We start from the raw sequence: 27,752 nt of genomic DNA on the forward strand, positions 1-27,752 counted from the left end.
GCGCAAGGCGCTGAAGGCTGGTGCCTGGCCCAGGAAGGCCGCCGGGCCGGACGCGCGGGTCCCGCCCTGGGTCCCGCCCTGGCTTCGACCGGAGCATCAGGTGGGGGTCAGGGCACCAGCTTTAGAGGCTGAGGCGGCGCAGTCAGCGCATCGACACATTGGCTGGTGTCCCAGTGCCTTTGCAGGCTCCGACGTGGTGAAGGCAGCTTGGTAGGGGAGACCCCTGGGGCGCACGCAGCACCCCACTCTCCTCCCACGGAGCCGGCTTCCTAGGGCGCGGGCGGAACACTCCCACGGGCTCGGCCCAGGGACACGCGGCAGGCCGGCGGGCACTGGCCCCCCAGCACTGCCCTCCCCGGCCCCCCAACTCGCAGACTACAAGTCCCAGCAGCCCGCGCAGCCGGCACCTCCCGCCTCGCCGCGGAGACCCCCGGCGTCCCAGCGGCAGGGCTCGGGCTGCGCTCTTGGCGGGGCCGGGCGGGGGGGCCGGTCCCGCGGGCGGGGTGGGGGCGGCTCCGCTGCTTCTCTCCGCCGCCGCCGACGAGGGGAGTTTCCAGGAAGTGGCCATATTGGATCCATTCAGCCGCAGCCGCCGGGCGGAGCGCGTCCCGCAGCCGGCTCGTCCCCGTCGCCGCCCGGCTGCTCTTCCCACCCGCCCGCCCCTGCGGAGCTCGCCATGGCGGCCACGGACCTGGAGCGCTTCTCGGTGAGGGCCGGGCTGGGCCGCGGCGCGCGCGGGTGTCGGGGGCACGGGGCGCGGGGAGGGGCCGCCCTGCAGCTGCCGGGGCGCGAGCCGGGCTGTCAGCGCCGCGCGGCGGGCCTCGACGCCCCGCCGGCTTGGGAACACCGGAGCGGGCTCTTCGCAGCGTCAGCCGGGGGTCCTGGGGCGTCGGCGGGGGCTCCTCGCCAGGCAGCTGGCGTGCTCGCCCTCCTTGGGCGCAGGAGAGTCAGGCCCCTTTCGCGGGAAGGAAGGAGCCTATACCTACCCGCCTGGCTCCGGCCAGGTGCGAGTGCAGACTGGGACCCTGGGGGCGGGAGGGGAGGATCCCCGATACTCCGCACCCCCATGTTCCTGGGCATTTCTCTCTGCACCGCTGGGGAGAATCTTGGCCTCACAGGTGCTGTTGGATGGGCACCACCAGTGAGGATGAAGCCCTAGGGACCCAAGGGGGACCCCAAATGAGCTCAGGGCAGTGGCAGATCGGGTCCTGAAGACCCTGCGCCTGCTTTTCCTTCCCCCTCCACACCCCCCACCCCACAACAAGCGACGGAATCCTGGTTGCGATTCCAGGCAGAATCGGCCTCAGTGGTCAGGTCTGAGGCTGCCATTCCCCAGGAACTGGAGCGGTGCCAGATTTGGCCCAGTAGATGTTTGTCTGGGCCCCAGTTCGGGTATGCTTTCTGCCGGACGAAGGGCTCCGCAGGGGGCTCTGGGCCTGAGCCTTCCAATGGCCAACTTCCTAAAGGTTTTTCTAATTCAGCGGGGGGAAGGGGCCCTTCTGGGGTTGTGTCTGCATGTGCCCCGGTGTCCAAGGCTGGATCTGGGTGTGTCTGGGAGGCTGGGCTGTGACAGTGAAGGAAGCTGTGTCCTCTTGCCTGCCTGTGAGCCCTGGTGGCAGGGGCAGGGGAGGGAGAGCACTGGGCTGTTGCGGGGAGTGGGAAGGGGGAATGCTGAATATGTGACTGATAAGGAATCGGTTCTAGGGCTAAATAAGGGAGCTAGGACTTATGTAATTACTGCTATAAATACAGTCATGTGAATTTATATATATGTAAATTTTCCCTTTAACCTGAAAATACATTTGTTGGTCTACTTTGGAAATATGCATAACTAAAGCAGGAGCTCTTGGTTTCATAACTTCTAGACTGGGGTGTTCTATTTCCACTGGGGAGGGGACTGTGTCCGTTAAGTAAGTTTAGATACAGGAGGAGAGATTCAGAGGTTGGATCAGAGATTCACCTCTCCTCTGCACGGCACATGAGAATTTATGTCCCCAAGGAGGGCAGTGCCTGCATCCTAACAGACCTGCTGATTAGCGGAGGCAGGAGACCTGTGAGTGTGTGTGTCTGTGTGCATTTTCTCTGCCCAGCTGACCAGAAAGTTATGTCTGAGGCTTGTCTGTCTGTGGCCAGAGGTTGCTCCAGCAGTTGGTCTTGCAGGTGGGAGTGGTATGTAGAGTAACCAGAATCGGACCACCTGACTTGCTGGCCATGTCGGGCAAGTTATTTAACCCCTCAGTGTTCTCATCTGAATAATAGGGTAAAAATATGACGTCCCTCAGAGGGTTATTGTGAGGATCCAATGAGAGGGTCCAGGTGAGGTGCTCAGAGCGATGTCTGGCACATGGTAAGACACCACACATGAGAGATGATACCTAGAGCCCATGTAGGTGTGAAGACTGGCCCTGTGTAAGAAGGCAGCCGAGAACACGTTTGTTATATGGCACCCTTCCGAGGGGCTCCCATCCCCGCCTGTCCAGAGCTTGTCCTCAGAGACCGAGCTGAGAGGCCAGGCGGGCTGGAAAGGCCCTTTCCTTCCGATTCCTAGGTTTGCTCTCTGGGAGGAGTTTGGGTGTTACCCCCATGGTGAGCTGAGGCACAGAGAGGGGACTGACTCTGGTGAGGGTGTACAACCTGAGCTCTGGGGTCTGGTTACTGTGCCAGGTTCAGCTGGTTGGATGGATGCCTTCCATGCCCTGTACAGTCTGGGCCATCAGACTCCTAGGAGGACTTGGAGAGGGTTGAATTTGAGTGGAGACGTTGGGTGGGGTTTGGGCCTGAATTTAGGAGTCTGGACTCCATTCGCCTCTCCTGGCTTGTCATCCTGGGAAAATAATGTCTTCCTTTATCTCGCTATAAAACAGGCACAACCATACTGATATGCTTCAAAGAGTTCATTGAAGGTTAATTGCCGTCTATGGCATGTTCAGAAATATGCTTAGGTGTCTCTCCAGCCCCAGGGTTGACTTTGGTGTTAAGCAGTGGCCACGAGGCTCTGATCTAATTGAGCTATGGCAGGTCTACACTGCCTTTTGGGCTGGGTCAGTGGTCAGATCAGCCCTGGAGGGCTGGGAACTCCTAACTCGGAGCTTAGATGAGCATGCAGAGTTGTACTTTGAGGTCAGTGTGTGCTGGGTTCCCATTCCCCACATAGCGTGATGTAAACACCACAGGCTCAGCAGCCTTTACATCTTGGCTTAGTCCTGCTCAACCCTAGATCCTCCGTGGGTTACGGTCAATATCTCCTGGACTAGTGTGTCTGGGACAGCCATCAGAAGATTTCCGTTGCCTCTAGCCTTCCTTGGGCAAGCAGATTTCTAACCACTCTTGCTCTGCTCCTCCTCCTTACTGGGTCCCAGTCCCAGGGCTTACCCTGTCTTGCCTTTGAGGGCCATCTCCTGTCAGAATCTCATGGGGCAGGGCTCCCACACTGTGGTGAGGGAGGCTTTAGGGCGGGGTTGGAAGGGTGGGAGGTGGGAGGTGGGGGTAGGGTAGGGGAAAGTAGAGATATGAGAGGGAGAGGGAAGAAGCTGCAGTGTGGCAGCCTCACACCTGGCATTCCTCCCAGCCTGTCACCCCCCCTCCCATGTCCGCTCTATCCCCAGCACCATCTGTCACTTCTGTTGTCACCCCTGTAATCTTGACACTTCCCCAAGAAGCAGACTATCTACGGAGTGCCTATTCCCTCACTGAAGCTAGAGCTGGTGGGAAGGGACAGCAGGAGGCAGCCCTCTCACCCACATGGGACTCTGTCACAGAGTGGTACCTCCTTGTCCTGTACAAATGGCCAGTAACCTTGCTGAGCTGTCCCAAAGGAGAAATGAGAGCTGAGCAAGAGACGTCCGTGTAGCTCTGAGTGCCTGATGGTGTTGAGGGGTCATAAGTGAGCCCTACCTTCCCCTGGGTGCTGGGTCTGTCCTGCTCTCCCTCCTTCATGGGCATCGTGTCATGCTATGGGTGCTCATGTTAGTAACTTTTGCCTGGGATCTTGACAGGTCAGAGCAGGGAGGCTGGTAGGAGGCATTTGTGATCCAAAGGAGCACATGATAAGGAACTACCCAGGCCACGAACAGAGAGGGTAGCAAGAAGGAGACTGATCACAATGCCAAGGAGATGGGAGAATGGATTGAGGCTGGGAACGCAGGGCCTCACTTTTGTCAAAAGTTGAATGGCAGGGAGGGCACTGGATGCTTTGTATCCATCATCTCGTTGATACCAGCAGCCTGTAGTTGGTAAGGATGCAGACTGGGCATTGACAAGTTTGGGACTGAGACCCAACCCCAGCACTGGTATCCCTTGAGATGGCAGAGAGGGTGGATCCCTGTGAGTTGTGAGCCCTAAGGGTGGGCTAGGTGAAGGTGCCTATTTGGGGCAGTAACTACCATGAATGCCTCTGTGGCTTGAGTCCAGCTACTGGAAGCAAGTAGCTGCAGGATGACAGAGCAAAGGGCCTGAGGGCTGGCTGGCCTCCGTGAGTCCCTTGTAGTCAGTTCAGCCTTCCTGCCTCTGTGCTGCTAGCTAGGGTCATGGGATCCCCAGGCATGGCCCCCAAGGCATGAGCTTTGCCAGACAGCCAGATGTGGAGCTGTGCAGGCAGGAGAGAGACACATCTGCCTGGGGAAAGGATGCCTCCCAAGGTCAGCATGCCCTTGTGATAGAGCTGGGGTGTTTTTTGCTGGAGCCATGTGCTTCCTCATGGCTTGTGTGAGGAGCCATGGCTGGGAAGAGGTGGTGGAGCACAGGGCAAGGGGCATCTTGACTATAACATCAGTTGCCCTGCATGGTCTTGAGCCAAATTAGATATCCTCTTCCTCAAAATATATGGCTTCCAGGTGGTCCTTGGTCCCTATCCTGGAGGCCTCATTAGAGGGACAGAACCAGGGGAGAAGAGAATAAGGGCCTATTTCAGATTTCAGGAAGTGGCTATTCTGTGAGGGGTCTCCTGGGCTTGGGGCACCTGGAGCCTAGGGTTCAGGAGGGGGCTGTGGACATGGACCCAAGTGCACTTATTAGACCGGACTGTAGGGCCTGGGTGTTAGTCTGATACTCTCTCTGTTGCTGGGGTGAATGGGGCAAGCAATAGAGAAGTATAACAGTGCTGACCCGAGCTGCCGCTGGCCCATATTGGTGCCCATGCATTCCTCTGTCCCCTCCCAGCGCCCGCATCCATCCTGGGGTTGGAGGGGTCAGGGTCACCTTTGCTGCCCACATTCCCCTTTCCAAGGGTGGTATCCCATTCACTGTGAAGCACAGGTGCCCGCTTCCAGCAATGTCCGGACCACTTGTGGCTTTCCCTGCTGCAAGGCCTAGAGGGCTGCCACTGGAGTCCCTGAGCCAGTTGGAAAAGTATGATTGTCTGGGGTTCCAGTACCTTCCAAGGCCCAAAGAACCCCCCCCCCCCCCCAGCTCCCTGGTGGGATGGACCACTCCCTCTCAGGCCGCACACACAGCGAAGCCCAGGAATGTGAGTGTGTCTTTGGCCTGGAGTGGGGTGGGTGGACCCAGAAACCAATAACTGTGCCCTTGGCTTCTTAGAAACCTGATTTTGAAATGAGAAATGTGAAACAAGCCACCCCAAATTACTAAGCGGCAGCCCTGGCTATCTGTGTTGGCGCCATGAAGGTTGATCCCTACTCACGTCTTCTCCCCAGCTTTCTGTTGCCGCCATAGAGATATTTTCGTTCCCAGGTGGCCTCTTGCTTTGGGACAGGCATATCCTGCCTCTGTTCTTCTTTCCTGGGCCAGGTTAGCAGCATTTTCACCCCATCTCCTCCCACATATTCCCCTTGGTTATTTCCCGTAACCTTTGACCTCAGCTTAGTGGCTTGCTGTGGAATCCTGGGACCAGAGCCTAAGCCTTTCCTGGGAAAATTCCTCAGATTCCTGTCAGACTCAAGGACAGTTGTGCTGTGACCATGGGTTCTGGCCAGAGGCCTCTGCTCTGGCTATTTACGGCCCAGGCTACTTAGAGTAGTTAGAGTGGGGGGTCGGTGGTTTGTGCCAGAAACATGAGGGGAGGATGCTCCCAGTGGCATAGTGACTCCTGGGTCCATTGCAGGACTTAATAGCTCTCCTGGGGAGTGGACTTCCTGCCTGCCTGGCAGGGTGCTCAGGCCAGTGGGTGCCAAGCATGGGAGCCTGGGGGATGGGGGTGGAGAGGGGAAGAGTGTTGGAAGTCCAAGGCACCAGAGAAGAAACCTCTGTGGAAGGCCTGGGGTACGCCTGCTCTTTGTCCTGGATTCAGGAGCCAAGTACACTTATGGTGCGGCAGTACCTCTCTCTTCTCCCACCCCAACGACCAATCTAGTTTGGGAGGTTTGATCTTAAAGGTATTTATTCACTCACAGCTTCTTTGATTCTGTTGGTTCAGACATTCAGCAGATTTCCAATTCCGTCTGCATAAAAACCTGTTTTTGTGTGGGCAAGCTGTGAGACATGGTCTCTCCCCAAATTCTACTTCTCTTCTTGGTAAAAGAGGCAGCTTCTCTTTGCTGGTGATTAGGGCTGCTCCAGAAGGCCCAGACAGAGCGTTTCCTGGTTAGGAAAAGGATGTCCTAGTTATCCACTGGGCTGCATAACAAAATGCCATTCTCCACTTTGTTCTGGACGGCCGGGCATGGAGGAACGCAGCTGGCCTGAGCAGTTATTATTTTGGTTGTTGTCTTTGATGTGCCAAAGAAATGATGACATAGAAGCTTGGAGCCTGGCTCAGGAGCCAAAAGCTTGTTAGTGATTAGAGAGGGGATAATGGCCCTGTGGAGTTTCCCACTGTGTGTATGGAGCCCAGAGCTGCCAACTCTGTCCTGGAGCTTTGCGGAGACAGTTGGAGGCACCCCCCCCCCCCCCCCCCCCCGCACCAAGCCAGCACCCCAGGGAGCTGGGTGTGTGAAAGCGGCAGAAGCAGCTGGTGCCTCCTCTCCTTGGAGCCAAGTTAAGTTTCCCAGCCCAAAGGCTCCTCCCGTGGAGCAGTCTCCTGTGGGTCTCCATGCCCCACGTAGGGAGACGGAGTATATCGTCCTTCCCTACCAGATCCAGGTAGATGAGGTTGCAGACTGTCAGACCATTGGTTGGGCCAGGTACAGCCCCAGACATGTTGTGTTGTGCCCTCATGGTATTCTCAATTTGTACTAGTTTTCAACTAATTTAAAAATTAGAGGGGGAGGGAGCGGCTGGGGAAAGGTTAATGGGGGGAAAAGGAGACGTACGTAATACTTTAAACAAAGAATTTAAATAAATTAAAAAAAGGAAACTGTAATAAAATAAAATAAAAATAGAGGTTCCACTTAAAAATCTAGATTTCTAGATTCTCATAAAAAATTGGAAGATATGGCAATACAAGGTCTGCATTCCCACATTTGGCTGGAATTGCAGAATCATGGCTGGTGTGGACTGAGCAGAGGCTCCGCCGGTCCCCACTGTTCCCACCTCTCCCTGGGGGACCCCACACTCTGCTATGTCAGCAGTGGAGTTATGTGGCTGGAGGTGTGGGTCCATTCAGATCCTGGCTGCACCTTTCTGAGCACTTGGGAAAATTGCTTAATCTCTTGGTGGCTCAATGGACTCATCTGTACAATGGTGATAATATTACAGCCTACCTCATAGGGCCGATGTGTGGACTAAAAGAGATTAGAGTCATTCATGGTAAGCACTCGATAACTGTTAGCTGATGTTGTTTTTACTATACTGGTCCCTTTCACCCATTTACATCACCTCTATAGCCTTTTGAGTTTAGACTGAATTAGATTGGGCCTCTGAGGTCAAGAATCTGCTGTCCTCATCTTTTCATTGGCAGCCATCCTGGTGTTTGGCACACGGCAGATGTGCCTAGTGAGCGTGCGTTGAGTGACTGAATGAATGAGTTGGGAGCCTTGTAAGAGCAGGAGAGTCAGTATCGCAGAGTGGTTTGTGGCACAAGGGCTTGCCTGCTCTCACACCCCTGCTCTGCCCTGATTAGTTCTCCAGCTTCTGGGTACCTCAGCTTCCTTACCTATAAAATGGGGATAATAAGTGTTTGCCACACAGGATGGAATGGACTGTGTAGGAGACTGTTAAGATCGCTTGGCTTATTTTTCACAAGTGGTCCTCACGCGAGGTGGTGGTGTCATCATTTGACATCCATTCCTTCTTTTGGTTGTAAACCCTGAGACATTTTACTTTCCACACTGCCCCCCCCACCCCCCCCGCCCCGGCCCCGCGCACACACACACACACACCCTGCTTCCCGCCATTCAAAGAGTTTCACTTTGGAGATTGTAGCAGTCAAGATGCTTTCAATTGCAAGACATAGCCCTGCTCAACTAGCTTAAGCAGTAAAGGAGAGAGATGGCCAGGGGTCAGGGGAAATGCCCACATGGAGGGCAGACACTGGCTCTCTCCTCTGTGATCTCCTTGAATCTGCCATCCTCTGAGCTCCTCCAGTGGTCACAAGATGGTCATGAACTTGGGTCATGTGCCTGTGCCTGAACCAATTGTGGAATTATGCTGATTAGCTCAGGACTATTAGGCCCCACCCCCAGAGTTGGAACTGTGGTCTTACCTGCTAGAGTGCAGGGCTGATAGCCAGGTAGCCAGTGGGGGACATGAAGGTTCTTTCTGAGTTGTGCCAGCTGAGATGTGCCAGTGATGCATTGGAAGCTGCTGGCTCCTCCTAGACTGGGATCCCACAAAGGTCAGCAGAGACACCTGGGGTGTCAGAACAAGCGGGGCACCTTGGATCAGATGTTATTGATGCCAAATATAGGATCAGGGAGGTTGGCATTAGTGACTTAGTGAGCAGGGAGGTCAGCCCAGTCTTCTGAAACCAGGGAATAGCACTCTGTCTCCGTCAGGGCCAGTAGCCATTCTTCTCCGTGTGTACGTGTATGTGTGCATGCAGGCTCTGGAGATGGCACTCCCATGGCCCCTGAGGCTCCCGGGAGGCATTGACTGCCCCAGGGCTGTGGGCTCTGGAGTGACAGGGTGCAGCTGGAACAAGTTGGGGATAAAGACCTCCCTGCACTCCACATGCGTCCCCAGAGGGAACCACGCTATGTGAGTGAAGACAGGCAGCCTTGCGGAGCGTGGAGAGATGGCTCATGTGGTAACCCCCCTGCTTTTAGCATCTGGAGGCTGGAACTGTAAGAATGTGGGGACACCCAGGAACAGGATGGCCTCTGATTCTGTGCAGGTACTCTGCCCCAGAATGCGCACACCTGTGGTTCCCAGACACAGATGACTGGGTGGGTTTTGGCGGCAGACTACGGGTTGTTGGATTGCATCCTGATTGTGTCCCCCTTGGAAGAAGAGGATGAATAAATACTGCAAGCACAGCACGCCTTCAGTCTTGCCTGAAAAGGAAAAAGCTCTAGACGAACGGTTCCGGCCTCCATTTGCCCCTCAGGCCGCCACGAGCAGGTGGAACAGAGACTAGATAGTGCAGCTCGGTGTGAGGTGGGCAGACAGCCCTGATGTTGTAGCAGTTGAGGACTGCGTTCTCTAATTTATAAATGGTAGTGTTGTCTAGCATGCTGGGCATAGTAGGGGGAAGAAGGGAAAACCTGACCTCCCCCAGCTTGCAGCCAAGTTCAAGGAGTTTATTGAAGAGATGGAGAACCAGGATGCATTTAAAAAAAAAAAGGACAACTAACAGTGTAAGGAAATGGTGTCACTGCCAAGCGAGGGGTCAGCAATGTAAGTTCTTAGGGGCCAGGTCAGAGCACGTGCCAGGGAAAAGGTAGAGTGAACTCTGGAGCCTAGGGAGGGGCCGAGTTTGAAAAGTGAATTCAGAGGTAACCAGCTGGGCGGAACTGAGCTCATGAGAAAGGCTTCAGACTGTGAAGGGCCGGAATGCCATGCTGGGGTTTGGTCCTGACCCAGCACATCCCATGCTCCATTTACTGTATTTGATGTGGCACTAGTGAGAGGAATCTATCTGCCTTTGGGGCCTCTTTGTTGGGTTACGTTAGGGGACCTGGGCTTGAGTGGGGAGGTTGTGACATGGTCACTGGGGACAGGGGATAGGGAAGAAGGGTCAGCTACAAGAATAGAGGCTCTGTTGAGAAAGGGTCATTGGAGAGCGCAGGTTTAGGGGTAACCCTGACTTTTAGAGAGGACAGTATAACTGCCCAGAGGGGGCCACATGGGGTATGGGCTGGCAACACACACACTTGGGAGTCATCGATGCAGGGCTACAGTGACTTAGCTGGGGTGGGATTGTAGGGGGGACATAATTAGTGGGGAAGAGAAGGTTGGGTGTGAGTGCCAGGGGGCTCTGGTTGGGAGGAAAGAATGATTGGAGGGCTTCAGGCTGAGGCAACAGGCTAGGGCTGCAGAGAGATCAGGGAGAGCTCAGGTGCTGGGGCGACCCCTCTGTGGGAGGGCGGGGAGCCAGGGCCCCTCTGCCACAGTGCCTGCATCTGCATTGCATAAGGGCTGCCATAGTCCTAATCAGTAGCGCCTGGGGCTGCCTTCAGTTGGGCCTGTTTCTTCCCCTCTAGTGTCGTGGGCAGGATGGCAGGATGGCAGGATGATACTCAGACCCACTGCCCTTTCCTGTCTTGTTCTTTCTAGCGGGCAGTCGGGGCAGGGCGGCTGGGAATGGAGGAGGCATGTTTCTGCCCAACATGGAGCTGTCTGGGGCCTGCCCTCCAGAGGGGCCAAACCCAGGAAGGCTGAGCCTGGGAATTTCCCCTCGGAAGACAGCATTTTACCCCCATTCCCAGGGTAGCCATGCAAATTGGAGTCTGACCTTGACCCTCTGCTTTGGGTTGTGGTGATTTCTTTTTATTGTGCTATGGGCCAGCTCTAGTGGCCCCAGGCTACTTGGGACCTGCTGCCTGCCTCTCTGCTAAGGCCAGGTCTCCACATTCTCATCCAAATCCTTTCCTAATCAACCAGAGGTGAGGTGGGGTGAGAGGGTGGCATGAACCAGAGCCTGAGGGTCCCTAGAGAACCCCACTGAGGCAGTAGGAGGAGGCCTCAGAATCATGATGCCTTGGAGACTGGCTCTGAGATCCAGTGGTGGGTCCGAGTGAGCACCAGCCCCTTTAGCAGGGCCCATGTGTGCATTCCACAGGTGGGTGCATGAGGAACAAGGGGTGTACATAGGGGTCCCTACGTGGAGCTTGATTGAGGGTTAGAGCCAGACCTGCCTCTGCTTGAGTCCTACTTGAGTAGGAGGGTCTAGAACAGCCTTGGGCAAACTACGGCCCGCCGGATCCGGCTGTTCTATCCAGTTCTCTTGCTCTCCCCTCCGCTCCTTTACTTTGAATTTATATTAGTTCACACAAACATTCCATCCATGCTTTTGTTCCGGCCCTCCAGTCCAGTTTAAGAACCCATTGTGGCCCTCGAGTCAAAAAGTTTGCCCACCCCTGGAGAAGGTCTGGGAGGGGACCCCAAGAACATAATACTCTTTAGTCTTGGCCTCTTAAAATCTTTATTTAAGATTCAGGGACCTTCTTGGGCCTCCTTCTGGGCAGAAGGAGGGTGAGCCCTCAGAGGTAGTACCTAGCTAGGAAATGCCCCAGGCCCCAGCATCCCTTGCCAGCCCAGGTGGAGCAGAGCCATGGGTTTAAGGGCCTTTTCTGAGATGGATTCAGGGGCCTTGAGGCCCATTGGGCTCCCTCTGGCCTGGAATTGGAGCTCTGGTATAGTTGTGTTGTGTCCTGAGATTTGCTGAGAATTCAGATGGGCGTTTTACTCAGGTTTATCCTCACCCAACTTGTCCCCACTTCCCCAGTGGGCTCACTGCCTCGCTCTGTTTCTCTCTAAGCAGAACGCAGAGCCAGAGCCCCGGAGCCTCTCCCTGGGCGGCCATGTGGGCTTCGACAGCCTCCCCGACCAGCTGGTCAGCAAGTCGGTCACTCAGGGCTTCAGCTTCAACATCCTCTGTGTGGGTAAGTATATCATGGCCTGGCCAGGGGACAGCCTCAGACAGAAGACAGATGAGGGCCTTCTGGGAGATGGACACTGCTGCCCTGGCCACCTGTTGAGCTGCAAAGGGACCTCCCAGGCAGAGTCACACTTTGGGGGTTCAGAATGAGGTTTTGGTTGGTGCCTCTGCCAGAATCAAGGACAGAGTTGGAGCCCAGGCCTGAGTCAGAGTTGCCTTGAAGAGTAAACAGGATTGTGCATGTGAAGGTGCTTTGTAAACGGAGTATTTATCACAGAGATTTAGGTGGTTTGTTTACTTAAAACACATTGACTGTTGTTCCTACTATGTGTCTAGGACTCTATGGTGAACAATACTCTCCCCCATCCTAACATCATGTACTAAGAGCTCCCACACACATCTGAACAAGTACAGCCCCGAACTGGGAGGCTCTGGGAGAGGCCATGCACCTCAGGGCATGGGCCTCCCAGAGGCACAAAGAGCTCGGCCAGATCCTCACAGATGTCTAAGCCTTAGCATCTGCCAGGCTGTGGGGGCCCCGTTGGGAAGCAGCTTTCCTCAACCCCACTTAAAGCCAACGGTGCCGGGGCCACCCAGAGCAGCTGGACCAAGTCTCCTTTGGCTTCAGACCCAGGCCCTGCTGGCCCCAGGACCATCCTGGCTCTGGAAGGGATGGCATGCAGAGCAGGTGCTTGGGTACCATCGAGGCCAGCAAAGGTCAATGTCTAGCGGCGTCACAGCTGCCTGGCTCTGCCTCTTCCCCCTCCCTGAGGAAACATCTTACACATTCCGCATAGTCACATCTCATGTCCAAATCAGCCTTATGACTCTTTCTTCTACACATTATTTCTGAGGCCACTGAGAAGGGATGGCTCCTGGGGACAGGGACAGTGAGGGATGCCGTGGGAGGCCAGCCCCTCTCTCTTCTGTGGAAGCTGAGGATGCCTGAGCCCCACCCAGCCTAGCCAACAGCCAGGGACAGCCCCAGTTCCGGCCTCTGACATCCCTTCCCCTCCACTGCCCACTCCCAGGGGAGACTGGCATTGGCAAGTCCACACTGATGAACACGCTCTTCAATACGACCTTCGAGACCGAGGAAGCCAGTCACCACGAGGAATGTGTGCGCCTGCGACCCCAGACCTACGACCTCCAAGAGAGCAACGTGCACCTCAAGCTGACCATCGTGGATGCTGTGGGCTTCGGGGATCAGATCAATAAGGATGAGAGGCAAGAGGCGGGAAGGGCGGCTCCGCCCAACCTCATCCCCTGTCCCACCCTTGTTGGCCATGGTTCTAACCCTCTGCCCAAACAGTCCTCACTGCCATCTGTCCCCATATGAATAACCAAGCCCTACACTCCACGGGGGCCAGGGGAGGGCCTGTCAGGGAATCGCTGAAGTCCTGAGGACCCTTTAAGAATCAGGAGAAGGGCCGAAACCGGTTTGGCTCAGTGGATAGAGCGTCGGCCTGTGGACTGAAGGGTCCCGGGTTCGATTCCGGTCAAGGGCACGTACCTTGGTTGCGGGCACATCCCCAGTGGGAGGTGTGCAGGAGGCAGCTGATCGATGTTTCTCTCTCATCGATGTTTCTAGCTCTCTATCCCTCTCCCTTCCTCTCTGTAAAATATCAATAAAATATATTAAAAAAAAAAAAAAAAAGAATCAGGAGAAGGGGTCCAGACAGAGATCTAAGCCCCCACGGTGAGGCTCAGCTGCCTGCCTCCTAGGTGATGGAGCTGTCTGTAGTTACAGGCCCATCGTCGACTACATCGATGCGCAGTTTGAAAATTATCTGCAAGAGGAGCTGAAGATCCGCCGCTCGCTCTTCGACTACCATGACACGAGGATCCATGTATGCCTCTACTTCATCACGCCCACCGGCCACTCCCTCAAGTCCCTGGATCTGGTGACCATGAAGAAACTAGACAGCAAGGTGTGCTTCACCACTGGCCCCCCGCCCCCACCTCCCCAATTTGTTCCATGGGCTTCACAGTCCTCCCCTGGGGTTGGGTGTGCTGGCTGCAGTGTGACTGTCCATTACAGTCCCCAGGGGCTCTGCTGTTTGGAGGCTTGCAGAAGATAGCCCTCTTGACTTGGTCCTCTCTCTTTTCTCTTTGTCCCTGTCCTCCGGTGGGCACACCCTGCCTTGGGGTTTTTCTCCAGAGCTCTGTCCCCCTGAATCTGGCCTTCAGCCCCTTCTTTCAAGCTGAATTCCTTTTTTTTTTTTTTAATTTAAATTATTTATTGTTGAAAGTATTACATATGTCTCCTTTCCCCCCCATTGACCTCTCCCCATCTGCTCCTGCCCCCCAGCACAGGCCCTTACCCCCCTACTGTTTGTGTCCATTGGTTATGCTTATATGCCGGCTGAATTCTTATTCTCAGCCTGCTGGCTCCTGACCTCCTCTCCCTCCTCGAGCCTCTGACCCTCTCCCCAGAGCATCCCAATTCTCTGCTCATTTTCTCTCTCTCAATTCCTAGTTCCTCTGTTCCCTTCACTTCCCCTGTCTTTCCTGCCATGGATTTCCCTTGGGTCTCCTGAGCCCACTTGAGAGAGGAGAGTTAAGGCCCAGAATTGAGTGAGGACTAAGAGGGAAGCTTCATGGGGACGATGGGAAGGGCTTGGGGCCCTAGAAGGCGTACACTGTCAGCAACATGACTGCTCTCCCCATCTCAGGAGTTCATTTTCACTGTGAAAATGGGATAACCGTAGCCCGGGAGATTTTGAGGTCTTCCTGTGGCTACTGCTGATGGGTCATCTTACCTACTTAGGTGGGAGCTCAGCCCTCCACCGCTGCTTGTATCATGTCCCAGGCCCGTTAAGACCTTCAGAGAACTCTGGGTCAAAGCTGAGTATGCCCAGGAGACTAATTTGTGGGTTGGTTTTGGGGAAGAGGGGCTCCAAGAAGTGCTGCTACAACCCATCAGTATGACCCCAGGTGGCTGGGTGCAGGCCGGCCTCCCCATGGAGTAGCTCTATCTCTCTTGCTTCCTGCCTTCTGCCCAGGGTTGTGGCCTGGGTAGGGCTGTCCACAGTCGGGGAATAACTAACATGCTGCCCCCTCTTCCCTGATCCTGGCAGGTTAACATTATTCCCATCATTGCCAAGGCTGACACCATCTCCAAGAGTGAGCTCCACAAGTTCAAGATCAAGATCATGGGCGAGTTGGTCAGCAATGGGGTCCAGATCTACCAGTTTCCCACTGATGACGAGGCTGTTGCAGAGATTAATGCAGTCATGAATGTGAGTATTGGGCAAGGGCCTCAGGACTGTGGGGCTAGAGGGCTTGCAGGCAGCACAGATCTGACACAGCCCTGGGGGACTTATTCCCCAGGATTTCAGCCTTTCCTTCTCCAGGAGAGATGGGTGGGCATCTGGGAGCTGGCCAAGTCTTATGTCCTGTGGACAAGGGATGGGAGGAATTGGGTATTGGGCTGGTACTGGGGCTTCCCTATAGTTGAGTTTCACAAGATCTGGAGTCAGGGTGGGGACCTGAAACCTGTAGGAGTGAGCAGGCAGGATGCCAGGGCTGGGAACTTAAGGAAGAGCAAGGCCCACAAGTCCTCTGAGGGAGCTTCTAATAGCCCCTGGGGAGCCCAAGGGCTGAAAGAACACCTTAGATCATGAGGAAGGAGGTTTGTGGGTTTAGCCCGTTCCCTTGTTTGGAGGTCCCAGGATACTTATAAAAAAGATAGCCGGAAAGTGAGCATCTGGCCAGACCTTGTTCAGCCCTGTGCTCACGTGTCCTTGGGTCCCTTTCCAGGCACACTTGCCCTTCGCCGTGGTGGGCAGCACCGAGGAGGTGAAGGTGGGGAACAAGCTGGTCCGAGCACGGCAGTACCCGTGGGGAGTGGTGCAGGGTGAGTGTTGTGGGGGAGAGCACATCCCCAGCTGGGGGACCAAACTTAGTCCCCTGTCCTGCTTGCTGCTTGTAGCCCCTCCCTGTGACCCCCTGTTGCCTGTCCTGCCTCCGGAGTCTGTTGCTGTCCTGTGCCCTGTCCTCCTGTGCCCATCCGTGTGCCATCCTGACACCCGTGTGCCCTCTGCTTGCAGTGGAGAACGAGAATCACTGCGACTTTGTGAAGCTGCGGGAGATGCTGATCCGGGTGAACATGGAGGACCTCCGCGAGCAGACCCACAGTCGGCACTATGAGCTCTACCGGCGCTGCAAGTTGGAGGAGATGGGCTTCCAGGACAGCGATGGGGACAGCCAGCCCTTCAGGTGACGTCCGGAACACAGAGCGAACCTGTCTTCCCAGCCTCAGCCACACTTGCCATGTGGCATCTGCTTCTGGGGTCTTGTGAGCCAGGAAGTGAGGCTGTCAGGATCCAGCATCCTCTTGCCCCCAGTGCTCACATGATTCGGCTTCTCGGGCTCTGCCGACCCCATCCCACTATAATCCCACCCTTGGTCTCTTTTCTCTGGGTCTCCACAGCCTGCAGGAAACATACGAGGCCAAAAGGAAGGAGTTCCTGAGTGAGCTGCAGAGGAAGGAGGAGGAGATGAGGCAGATGTTCGTCAACAAAGTGAAGGAGACAGAGCTGGAGCTGAAGGAAAAGGAAAGGGAGGTGAGTGCTGGGCTGGGGTTCTGGGGTGAGGCCAGGCCTGGGTGGGTGGCCGGAGGGCCTGGCACCTTCCCGGCCCACATGCAAGTCCGACTCCCCGCTTCTGCTCCAGCTCCACGAGAAGTTTGAGCACCTCAAGCGGGTCCATCAGGAGGAGAAACGCAAGGTAGAGGAAAAGCGCCGGGAGCTGGAGGAGGAGACCAACGCCTTCAACCGCAGGAAAGCTGCCGTGGAGGCCCTGCAGTCTCAGGCCCTGCACACCACCTTGCAGCAGCCTCTGAGGAAGGACAAGGACAAGAAGAAGTAGGTGTGGGCCCCCTGCACTGCGCTGGCTCTCGCTCTCTCCTGGGCTCTCACTCTGTCCCTCCCTCGGCTCCTTCACGCTGCCTTTCATTCTCACTTACTCTGGCTTGTTTTACCATTTTCCTCTCATTTTCACTGGCCCTTTCACCTCCTTCTTGCTCACCTTTCTTTCTCACTAGTGATCTTGATATCTCAAGATATCAAGTATTTGTACACTTTCGCACAAATGTCTCTTTCCCTCTCCCTCCTCCCTCCCTCCTCTCATTTTCCTGCAGCCTCCACAGAGCTGGGGTGGTGAAGGCTGGGCCACACAGGCAGGGAGTAGCCCCAGAGAGTGTGTAGCGGTCTCAGGGCAGGTCTTCCAGGCCAGAAGACAGGGCCTGGGAAGGTCAGCATTTCCTGACAGATTCCAAAAGCTCCTGTGGTTTCTGCTTGGACAGCTGTGGTGCTTCCCCCTTCCCCCACCCTGTCCCTGAGGCAGTGGATGTGGGATCCCTGTTGGCTGGCAGGTGGTGACTGAGAACAGCGGAGACTTGATCCCAGCCAGCACCGACCCCCTGAACCAGATGATCGCTTCCTGGCTGAAGGAAGGACAGCAGCTCCCGGGTGGGGAAGGGGCCACCCCTCAAGTAGAGGCTGGAGGTATTTCTCCTGAGAGTAGACTCAGGAGAGAGAAGAACGGGGGATGGCAAGGAGACTTTTCCCAGCCTCCAGGAGTCAGTCAACAGGTTGGCCATGTGGAGGCAACGCAGAGTCCCTTTTCCTTGGTATTTTTTTCATAGCCTGTTTCCACCCTTTCAGCTGGAGTCCAGGTGCTCTGGCTCCTGGGGATCTCCCTACCCCACTCACTTCACTCAGTGCCCCCACCACATCATACTGTGGGGACCTTGCCTATCCCTGCATTTCCCAGCCCCTGGCCTGTCAGGTGCCTTCCTTCCTTGTCAACCTAGGAGCGAAGCAGGTACCCGTTTCCTCCTGAAATGTCTGGGAATGTGTGTACCAGGCCCTTCCTTTCTCGGTGGCAGTGGAGCCCCATGATGAAGGCCATGCAGTGCATAGCTATATTACTTCCCCCAAAACACACACCCATGAACACACATGTACACTGTCTTTCTCTCCTGCCCCATCACATACACAGACTCGGCCACATACCTACCAACACACCCTATCCCCAGACACACACACACACAGAAGCACAGACACATCTAAGGAAATGAAACTGGAAGAGCTTCTCCCTGGGGAGACAAGGGGGACAAAGCCAGGCATTTAGGAACTGGGTGCTAGTTTTCATTCCTAAGGCCTGCTCTCTGCATTGGAACGGACCCTCCTCTGTTCTGTAGTCTCCCCCATCCTGCTGACTGGTGGCCCCATCCCAACTGCTGGGACTAATGAGCCCCTGCCTGGCCCCAGGGAGCACACGGCCCCACACTTCCCTCAGCCACGTGGAGTTCCCCTCTGCTTTGCTTTTGCTTCCAGCCCTCATTCCCTGTCCAGCACTTGGCTTGGTGAGTGTGGGGCTCTGTTAATTGGGATCTGTGTGGATTACAAGCTAGTGGCTCAGAAATCTGTTTTTTCCTGGAAGGGGGGTACACAGGTCTATGACTCAGGTGCTGACACCCAAAGTGACTTTGTCCCGCTCCCTGCCAGCGTGGCCCAGGCCATAAAGAAAAGTCAGGCAGAGTCCCCCTAGAAAATAAGCGATGGAGAAAGCACTCAGAAACGAAGACCAGGACCTGTGGCCAGGCCAGGGTCTGAGGACCAGTGAGTGGGGTGCAGGCTGCCTGCATGGGCACCAGCACAGCTCTCAGGGTGGGGGCTGGACACTGGTGCCAGGTCTCCTTGCTTATCCCGTGTGGCCTGGGCCTGAAAAACAGGTCTTTTCTGTTTACTGGACATGCCAGAAAGCTTCAGTCAGTTTGGCCTCTGGGAGAGAGCTCTCTCCTCCCAGGCTGGCCTTGTGGGGCCAGGAGTGGTATAGGTGGGGTGGCTGGGAGCACCCTTCCCTCCTGCCCTGGTCAGGGGAACGGGGTAAGTCGGGAGTGCCTTTGTGGGGGAGGAAGGGGGCTGTTATGACCATTTAGTTAAATGGCTTTGATTGGTTGTATTTATTTTTTAAATTTTAATCCATATTTTGCAAAATTATTTCCCAATCAGATCTTGACCCTCAGCCTGGGACTACACAAACTGAAGCGAATTCTCTGCTTTACTCGTGACAAATGCCAAACTGACTGCCCTTTCCCAGTGTCCATCTTGCTGTCTTTTGCTTCTGTTTGATTTGGTCGTCTGCGTATCTTTTAATGTGTCTGTTTTTGTTCTGTTTGTTTTATTTTTATTTTTCAGTTAACGCACGCACAGACTTACATGTCAAGAGCGGACTTTAGACTTTCATGTGTTAAGTTGCTTGAGTTACACCTTGTGACCCTTCTCCCATAACATGGTGTGAGGACGGACTGGGAGCCGGTACAGACTCCAGTGTTTACAGCCTTGCTCTGTCCCCACCCCCGCCCCAGGCTCTGCTGGGCCTGGCAGGCCACCCCTCTCTATGCAAACATGACAAAGCCATACGAATGCTGGAATCCCAAACTGATGAGGTTTATTTTTTTCAGAGCCAGTGGCTGGTCTTCCATTTACAGTGTCACTATCCCTTGACGGAGCAGTTAGGTGCCGCTCTAGCGAAGGCCCCCGCCGGCGATGCTCGGCCTAATGGTTCAGCGTCAAGATGGCAACTCATGTGGTGCCTTACGTGTGGCCGTGTGGTGTGGTATACGTGCTGCAAAATTTGTCGGATTCACTTTGTTTTAATTTTTCTAACCTAGAGTTTAATTTCAATAACAACTTTTAAAACACTTCTAAATTTTTATTTTGTCACAAGCGTAAAGACAAATAATATCCTCTCCCATTATTTTCATACATAACACAGATACCCCGATTTTTAAAAACTAAAAATAGCTCAGCCTTTTTAATGTAAAAGTGTCCCTCTAATATATTGGGAGAGGTGGTAATAAACATCCTGTAATGACAGTGTTTGGAATTTCTTTACGGACGAAAGTGGAACGTGAACAAGACCACGTCCAGAGTTTTCACTGTGAATGTAAATGGAACAGCAGCCCCAAGCCCTTGTCTGTGCCCCTGAGGTGCTACCTGTAAACAGGGACCAACTCCGTGTGTGTTAAGTGTTTTTTATTCGGACTAAGACTCCCAAACCAGTCCTGCGTGTTCCTAATGCACAAAATGCTCAGCCGGGAAGAGGTTTTTATCTCAAGGTCCTTCTTTCCTTTTTTCCTGGCTGAGTCACAGGGCAAAAGATGAAGGTGTCTGATATCTGTGGACAATTTAAGAAAAAACTACCAGCAAAGAGCTTTTTCCTTTCAGCTGCATTCTTAAGGGGTTTGTTTTAAGAAAGTACGAGCATCGTTGATTCTTCTATGTTCCTGTTGGCTGGCAAGCCACCCAGAGGATCAGGGTTGACAATATGGCCTGATAAAAATGGGAGACAAGAAATGAATGAATGGAGGGGAGGATTTCATTTAACATTGATGAAACACTGTGCTGGGCACAGGCTCCAGAGTAACACGCAGCCCACCTCTCGAGGACATCACAGCCTAGTGCACTCCCTGGCTGGAAGCTTCAGCAGCTGTGCTGACGGATTTGGGGTTGATAGTTTGTTTTTTATGTCCTCTTCCTCCTCCCCGCCCCCCCATTGCCGCTTTATTGACCATGTCTTGGCTTCCTCCTGCCCTTCTGAGATGGTGCTCCATTCAGAGTGGGGAGGAGGGGTGAGCCACCTGTGTCCACTGAGGCATGGCCAGAAAAAGGCAGCCTTTGCACCTGAGGGGCTCCACTTACCAGGAGCAGAGCAGGTGTTATTGATGCTCAAAGTGAAAATTCTCCCAGTGTTATGCCATGACCACGGTGGATGCAGAATTTGAAGGGGTAGGAACTTGAACTATTTGAGAAGCCTTCTTCAAGAACATGGATACACAATTAGGTATGGGGCCTTGAGGACTGAGCTTCATTAGCCTCCCAGGACGTCCACCTCTGGTTGTGATCATGTGGGTATCCGAACAGGCAAAGTCAGCATATCTAAGGCAGATGTGGCTTGTCTTTAGAGTAATTATGTGAAAGTATATAAACTTGGGCAGAAGTACGGCCTGAAGATACAGCCTCTGTCAGCTAATGCATTTCTGAGGATGAGGCTTGATGACCCAGTGGGTTCACTGGTTTTATAAGAAATGAGGACTCCTGGTTCATGAGCCATTTTGGGGACTCGAGTGGGCAGATGCTGCCACCCACCCACCATAGGCTGTGGGCCACTCCCAGGGCATACTGGAAGGCCAGAACCGTGGCTGTTTCCAGTCGCATGTTCTGGGGTCTGAGCTGCCTCCACAGGTTTCATTAGTGTTGCTGGACCTCACTACACTTCTTGCCCTGTGCTGTTTGTGTTTGGAATTTTGTCATCATCAGCTGAGACCAAATTAATCCTTGGTGCACAAGGGGAGCTTAAAACTTGCCATGATTTAACTAGCTGCCCCTCATGGAATGTGGCCCCTGCCCGCAGAGTCTGTTTCCCCCTCCTTTTGTTTCTCAGTATCATTGATTGGCATTATTTGGGTGGTCAGTGGGATCATGCTGGCATTTGCTATCATGTCTTTCATGAATCAAGTTGGTTTGGGGTAGAATCACCATATAATTTATTGTCCAAACTGAGGGGTTTCAGAGTGAAAGGAGATGCTGTTAATTATTCCAGCTCAACAGGCATAAGCCGGAACTGTCTCAGGCAAACCAGGAAGTATGGTCACCCCCGTAAAGGGGAACTGGAGCCTAGGTGGTTTGTAATGGTGCAGACTGACTGCATGGATGTTTTTATGTCTCTGTGTGGGTTCCCTGTTAAGTGGGGCTCATAGTACTGGGTAAGAGGCCTGAGGGAAGTGTGGCTTGCTAGTCTGTTACGTTAACATGCTTTTCTAAAACTGCTCCCCTTGTTAATTCATTTACTCCTTCATTCATTGACTGTTTTTGTTCCTTTCCATTCACTTTGTACTTGTTTCCCCCCCCATTAAATTTTGCATTTATTTTGAGTTTTTTTGTGGTGTCTTTTTTGGGCAGTAGCTTTTCTGATTTAACAAGTTTTCTAGCCTTTTAATCTGCTGCAACTGTGGTAAAATACAGCTTGTCTTTTCTGTGAACTTTGTGGGGTGAATCAGCTTCGGTAGGAATGATAGGGATTATGCGGGACACGAAGAAGGCAAACCCCGCCCTTGAAGAGTTCACATCCTTGTGGAAGAGGCTTGACATGGGACAGCTAACACCTAAGTTCTCATTGTGTGCCAGGCATTGCTCTAAAGCACATTACATGCATTGATCCCTCTACTAGTAAACTTCATACTAATTTTATGATTAAGTACCATTTCCCCCATTTCATACCTAAGCACAGAGAGGTTAATTAATTACCCAAGGTCACACAGCTAGTAACTTGGAGGTATTGGGATTTGAATATTGGTCACCTATACCCTTAACTTGTGAGCTGTAGCTGCTCTTTGGCAACCTTATGAATGCTGGGAGAACAGTGGAAATGCAGCCAGTATGAAAGTGTTCAGTCTGCGTGTGGGTTGATGGGCCTGAGATGGTTTTGTAGAGGTGGGATGCTGTGGTAGGCAGGCAAATATTTGGTTAAGGAAGGTAATCTTGTGGTTGAAGGAAGTGATGACAAGCTCATGGGTCCATTTGTTGAGTTTTCTCAGTTGGACACTAGACCAGCGGTCGGCAAACCGCGGCTCGCGAGCCACATGTGGCTCTTTGGCCCCTTGAGTATGGCTCTTCCACAAAATACCATGGCCTGGGTGAGTCTATTTTGAAGAAATGGCGTTAGAAGAAGTTTAAGTTTAAAAAATTTGGCTCTCAAAAGAAATTTCAATCGTTGTACTGTTGATATTTGGCTTTGTTGACTAATGAGTTTGCCGACCACTGCACTAGACTAATCTCTGTGAAGACCAAAATGAGGAGATTGGGACTAAAGTCCGGGGAGCTGACAGTCCAGCAGGGAGACTGGTATGCAGACACCCCTAATGAAGGTACAGCTCAGCTCTACCCATGGGGAGGCAAGAACAGGGAGGAAAGCCTTCACAAAGATTGGAATGATAGATTCTCCTGGACGCCAGGGGAGAAGGGCCTTGTTGGTAAAGGGAACAGCATTGTACAACTCGGCTCGCCCATTAGAGGGAAGAAATAACTGGACAAGTTTAAGAAAGGTACATGACGCTCACCAACCCCGCACTTCCCTTAGCCCATCTGAGCCTTCTCGCATCTCCATTTTCTGCAGCCACAGTCCTTCTGTGGTGGGGACAAAAGGAAGATGGATTGTGTCCATATTTCTCCCACCACAATGATCCCCAATCTCTGATCTGAGGTGGGATATGAGTTCCTAATCTCAAAAAAAAGAAAAGAAGGAAATGTTAGAGGAGTGTAGGATGGGACCCCAACTCAATATTGAACAGCATCAAAAAAAATTTTTTTTAACTTATAAGTGGTACTTAGGCAATACAGAAGTTTGCTTCCCCAAAGAAGAGGAGTTTTATTTACAGAAAGATGGAGCCACAGGCTGTTCCTTAGCCCAGTACTGGGCTTCACAGACCTACCTTCTCTTTTGAACTTCAGAGTTGGATTCGCTCTGGGGACACAGCTTACATCCAGAGCCACCTATCTAAGAGGTCCAGATACCTCCCACCAGCTCCCCAAAGTCAAAGATAGCCTGAGCTGGTGTGAGCCCTCAGGATGAGCCCCACCTCACCCACTACGGTGCCCACTGACCGTGGAGGGAAGGAGGCAGAGGACAGTCCTGGCCACTGGTGAGAGCTGTGGCCATGAGCTACATGCTGCTCTTGGCATCTCCATCTGTGCTGAGGACAGTTGTTGATGGGGCTCAGGAGATGGTATTCCACCTGGGTCTGACTCTAGCAAGTCTAAGTGCATGGTACCCACTATATGTAAGATATTCAGACAGGGTTGCAAGGACTTAAAGTTTATTTTAACAAAAGCTCCAACAAGCAAATTTGTTTCAAGAAAAGGTCAGGATTGGCACTGACTACAGTGCAGACAACTATTATAGAATATCTGGGCCTTGACCACTTTGCACCCAGTAGCAGGTCATACTCCCCACGGCTTAGCACATTTACAAAAACTGTTCACATTGGAAAGACTTCACAAATCACCTCTAAATGTGTGGCTCAGTCATTCACATCCCAACACTACTTACACAGCCCCAGCTGGCATCTCTGCCAGCTGGACTCCACTGCTTCAAAATGGCTCTATAGTGTCCCAGCTTCAGAGAGGCAGCTGGAGTCTCCCTCACAGCCATGCTAATCCCCTCCTCCTCCTCCTCCTCCTCCTCCTCCTCCTCCTCCTCCTCCTCCTCCTCCTCCTCCTCTTCCTCCTCTTCCTCCTTCCGGCAGCACTGTGGTTGGAGAAGGCTCGGCCTCAGAACCTGCTCATCTCAACAAAAGCTCTTGGAGCTGCCCCTCCCCAAAAGGGGTCACACCTTGAAATATCATTCTTTAGCATAAAATTTCCCTAGTTATGCCGATCAACGACTTTGCTTAAGAGTAACAAAGGGAAAATATTCTTAAAGCTTGATCAAATTATCGTACATTAAACAAAGCGTACGTTATAATACAGTCCCTGTAAAGAGAAGACATAAGTCATGGCCAAATCAGGGTAATTGTATCGGAGGGACTGTCCTATTTTTGCAGTGGCAGGCAGGCTGGGGGTTGAGGTGCTGCGCATGTGCTTGCTATAAGCCTGGGAAGCTGGAAGGACCTGGCCAGCTCTGGGGGGTAGGGCAGCAAAACCTGGTCAGTCAAAACCAGCCTGGCCCCTAAAAACAACGAAAATAAACAAAAAACAAAATTGGCCCGGTCCTTCAGCCCTGAGCAAGGCCTTCCTCTGGCTTCATACTCCAGCTCGCTCGGGGGCTGACACCAGCCCTTGCCGGGGAAGGAAAACCAAGCTGCAGCATAAGCGTTCATTCATTCCTCCTGGGGAAAGAAGGGAGCAGGGTCAGGATCTGCCCTTGTCTCTAATGACCCCAACCTTTTTCCCCCTTTATTTTCTTCTAAGGACCCAGGAATTTTTTCTCAGCTGTCCTTCTAGGGCTCTTTTCCTTTCTTGTTACAAAATCCATAGAGCCTAGAATTTAGAGGAGGCCAACAGAGGCGAGATTGCCATTACGCTCTGAAGGGCACTGGGGTAGGAGTGCAGGCTGGCAGGTGAAAGAGAACGTTGTCTGTGCAGGAGGAGGACTAAACACTTCTCAGCTGCTGCTTTACCAATATCCTGCAGTGGACAAACTGCTCAATGCTGACCTGTAATTAAAACAGAGTGGTCATCTTGGTGCAGAACCACTTCACATTCTAAGGAATGAGCAGTGAGCGTCCAGATGTTAGCAGGGAGCAATTTCAGAAAGGGGTCCAGTCACAAAACTTAAGCACATTAACCTTACCACCTCAGGAACATCCATCTCCAACCCCAGTAAAACCATCATGAGTCTAACTATGCATTCCACCCTACTCTGTCCATCCTGAGAGATTCTGACTGCGTGCCCCCCCCCCCCGCCCCCGCCCCCGCCCCCCGCCCCCGCCCCAGTGCCTGGTATCATAGACTCATACAGATGGTGAGAGGTCTGAAATTTACCCTCCTCAGTATTAAGCTCTGGGTTGCTTCCTTCTGAACTGGACACGTCCTCCCTCCTCTTGGCTATAAGGGCTGCCACTGAGATAAAGCTTTTCTCACTGTCAGAGAAACCCACCCAAGTGGCCCAGTGAGGGGAACATGTACCCCATACTCAAGTCCAGAGGGCATGCCAAGTGTGGAAAGCCTAGCCCTTCGGCAGACTCTTCCCAGAGTCATCATGGCCAGAGCATCTTGGGCCAAGGGCCAAGAAGGGGCATGGGTCCCCTTTTGGAGACAGTGTGGCAGCTCAGGGAACAAAACTGAGAGCGTGGTCCGGGGGCGAAGTTGATGTCTACCTGTGCTTTCTTTAGCAGATCAGAGATAGGAGCACACCAGTCGGGCATGAGCCTCTCCAACTCTAAGGTGATGATGACCAAGGCCAGTGTGGAGCCCTTGAACTGCAGCAGTTGGTGGCCTGCCATACAGTGCTGCAGCTGCTTGGTCAGGGACGCGACGTGGAGGGAAGGATTCCTCTGAGGCAGCAGCTCCACCACGTGGGGCCAGCCCACGACCACCAGGGCGTGGAACTGAAGATTGTGGTTTTTAATGTTAGAACAGAAAACCCCGTACTTTTCATATATCAATGACCAAAAGTGCAAACAACTTAAATTTTCATCAGGGAACATCAAATGTTGCCCAATCACTTTCACTTCCATTCATGGCCCCACAAGGGGCTTGAGGCTTCACGCCCATTTTGTGGTCAAGCTGAGTTTCAATCTTGGAGAGAAAAGGCAGTCTGCTTTCTAATGTGGCCTTAAGAGGCCCAAAGTACCTAGATAACAACGTTTCAATGCTGAAAAACAGCAGGAAAGTTACTTGTATCTGCTTGATATGGGAAGAAACTGCAACTTGGCAACAGTGGCCAGTTTTCATAATGAAACAGCCCTTAGTGATATAATCTTCATGCTTCATAACAGACCAAAACCCCATGACATTTCCACACTGCATAATTTTGCCTTACTAACAGAATCATATCCTTAAAGATGACCATCATTCCCTAACTAAAACAAATACCGACTAATAGGATATTTTTAAGTGCCAGATCAATATGGTCTAAAGCCTCAATAAGGATTGTGTGTAGGTGAATCAAGACAGCTAAGTGAATGTGTGTAAAGTGTAACAAGAGCAGACAGCTTTTTATGTACAGTATTCATAGAATGGAAAGTTAAATATTTTTGCAATGTGTATTTAAGAGAAACCATAATAGTGCCGTCTAAAACTCTTTGTAAAGTTACTTTAATGTCCTTTAGAAGTGGAAGTCTGGTGGAACTGTGTTGGATTTAAGGTACATTTTCACTGCTCCATATGTCATGAGCCTTGTGGGTCACCTTTTTGTGGTGCATGTGCAAGGACGTGTGCACGCTTGTGCTTGACCGTCCTTTGTTGTGAGCTGTTCCAAAGGCACAAATGAGTCTAGGGTAGACTCTGCAAACTCCTTGTACTTACTATGTTCAAGAAGTCCAGCGGCGTCCCAATACAGAGATCCCAGTGCAGTTTGTCCAAAATAGCCAGCTCCATCCTTAGCAACTCACTTGGGGTATAGTCAGAGCCACAGTACTTTATGAAGTCCTTTATGCGTGGAATTAACTGTACAAAGAAAATAAAGAGGCCAAAGCCCTGTATCATGTCATGGTAGCTTTTGTTTTCGTATCCATGGGGCTGGACATCCATGAGCCTAATAGAATTGTCTTCTAGTGACCTGACAGAAAATACTTCTGAAGGAAAACCCAACCCAGACCTAGATGGTCGAGTCCCTAGGCAGTTGTTACAACGTGTAGTAAATATCGCATGGTCACCCTCTGCAAACAGCTTTTGATTCCCAGCTGCACTTCAGCTCCTACCCAGAGGTGTTTGGAGATAGGGGCTATGCCATCTTCTCTGTTCAGCGGTAGGAACTCACCCAAAGCTCTCTAGGACCTGTCCCTGAGCCCTACCATGACTGCTTGTGGTAGAGAGAAAAAGTATGCTTTTCAGTTTCGTGGTCTGCACCAGACAGCCTCAGTTTTGGCAACACCATAGCTGCAAACACATTCCCTTTAGCCTTGTTTTAAGGCAGTTCAGTTTTGGAAAAACTTTGATTCCCCCCCCCCCCCCCCGCCCCCAGAGGGACTAATAAGGCTTATCTCTAAGTAAACGTTCAAGTACCAAGTGCATTAAAGACTTGGTTCTGCTTTTTTAGATAAAGTATTACTATAACCTTTAGAAATATTTCTTTTAAAGGTCATCGACTTGATTTTTAGTTGGGCAAAGCAACTTTTGGGGGCATAAATTATATTAAAAATTAAAAG

At 52.6% G+C, this 27,752-nt stretch overlaps 1 protein-coding gene across 23 annotated transcripts; it reads left to right on the top strand.

Annotated features, from left to right (window-relative positions):
• The first annotated feature begins 3 nt into the window (after nt 1-3).
• Nucleotides 4-27,094, top strand: SEPTIN8 (septin 8). 23 transcript variants are annotated; one of them, XM_080676915.1, is made up of 10 exons: nt 4-100; nt 11,756-11,876; nt 12,904-13,099; nt 13,617-13,803; nt 14,953-15,114; nt 15,635-15,731; nt 15,925-16,093; nt 16,308-16,440; nt 16,550-16,740; nt 19,347-19,760. In XM_080676915.1, the coding sequence occupies exons 3-10, from the start codon at nt 12,933-12,935 to the stop codon at nt 19,387-19,389; spliced, it is 1,149 nt and encodes a 382-aa protein (XP_080533041.1). In that variant the 5' UTR covers nt 4-100; nt 11,756-11,876; nt 12,904-12,932; the 3' UTR covers nt 19,390-19,760. The 23 variants fall into 23 exon arrangements, with proteins under 23 accessions (XP_080533041.1, XP_080533038.1, XP_080533044.1 ...); XM_080676912.1 differs by lacking the exon at nt 19,347-19,760 and adding an exon at nt 25,779-27,094 and having other exon boundaries at nt 11-100; XM_080676918.1 differs by lacking the exon at nt 19,347-19,760 and adding an exon at nt 25,776-27,094 and having other exon boundaries at nt 81-100.
• Nucleotides 27,095-27,752: the final 658 nt, after the last annotated feature.

The sequence above is a fragment of the Plecotus auritus genome, assembly GCF_963455305.1.
Source record: "Plecotus auritus genome assembly, chromosome: 6".
Lineage (NCBI taxonomy): Eukaryota > Metazoa > Chordata > Mammalia > Chiroptera > Vespertilionidae > Plecotus > Plecotus auritus.

Bases quoted from the DNA above. Each gene is read 5' to 3' on its own strand.
- SEPTIN8 (XM_080676925.1), top strand. From the start codon at position 677: ATGGCGGCCACGGACCTGGAGCGCTTCTCG. The intron at 707-11,752 runs GTGAGGGCCGGG...TTTCTCTCTAAG, and splicing joins CGGACCTGGAGCGCTTCTCG to CAGAACGCAGAGCCAGAGCC. The intron at 16,741-25,775 runs GTAGGTGTGGGC...TGCTTTCTTTAG, and splicing joins AAGGACAAGGACAAGAAGAA to CAGATCAGAGATAGGAGCAC.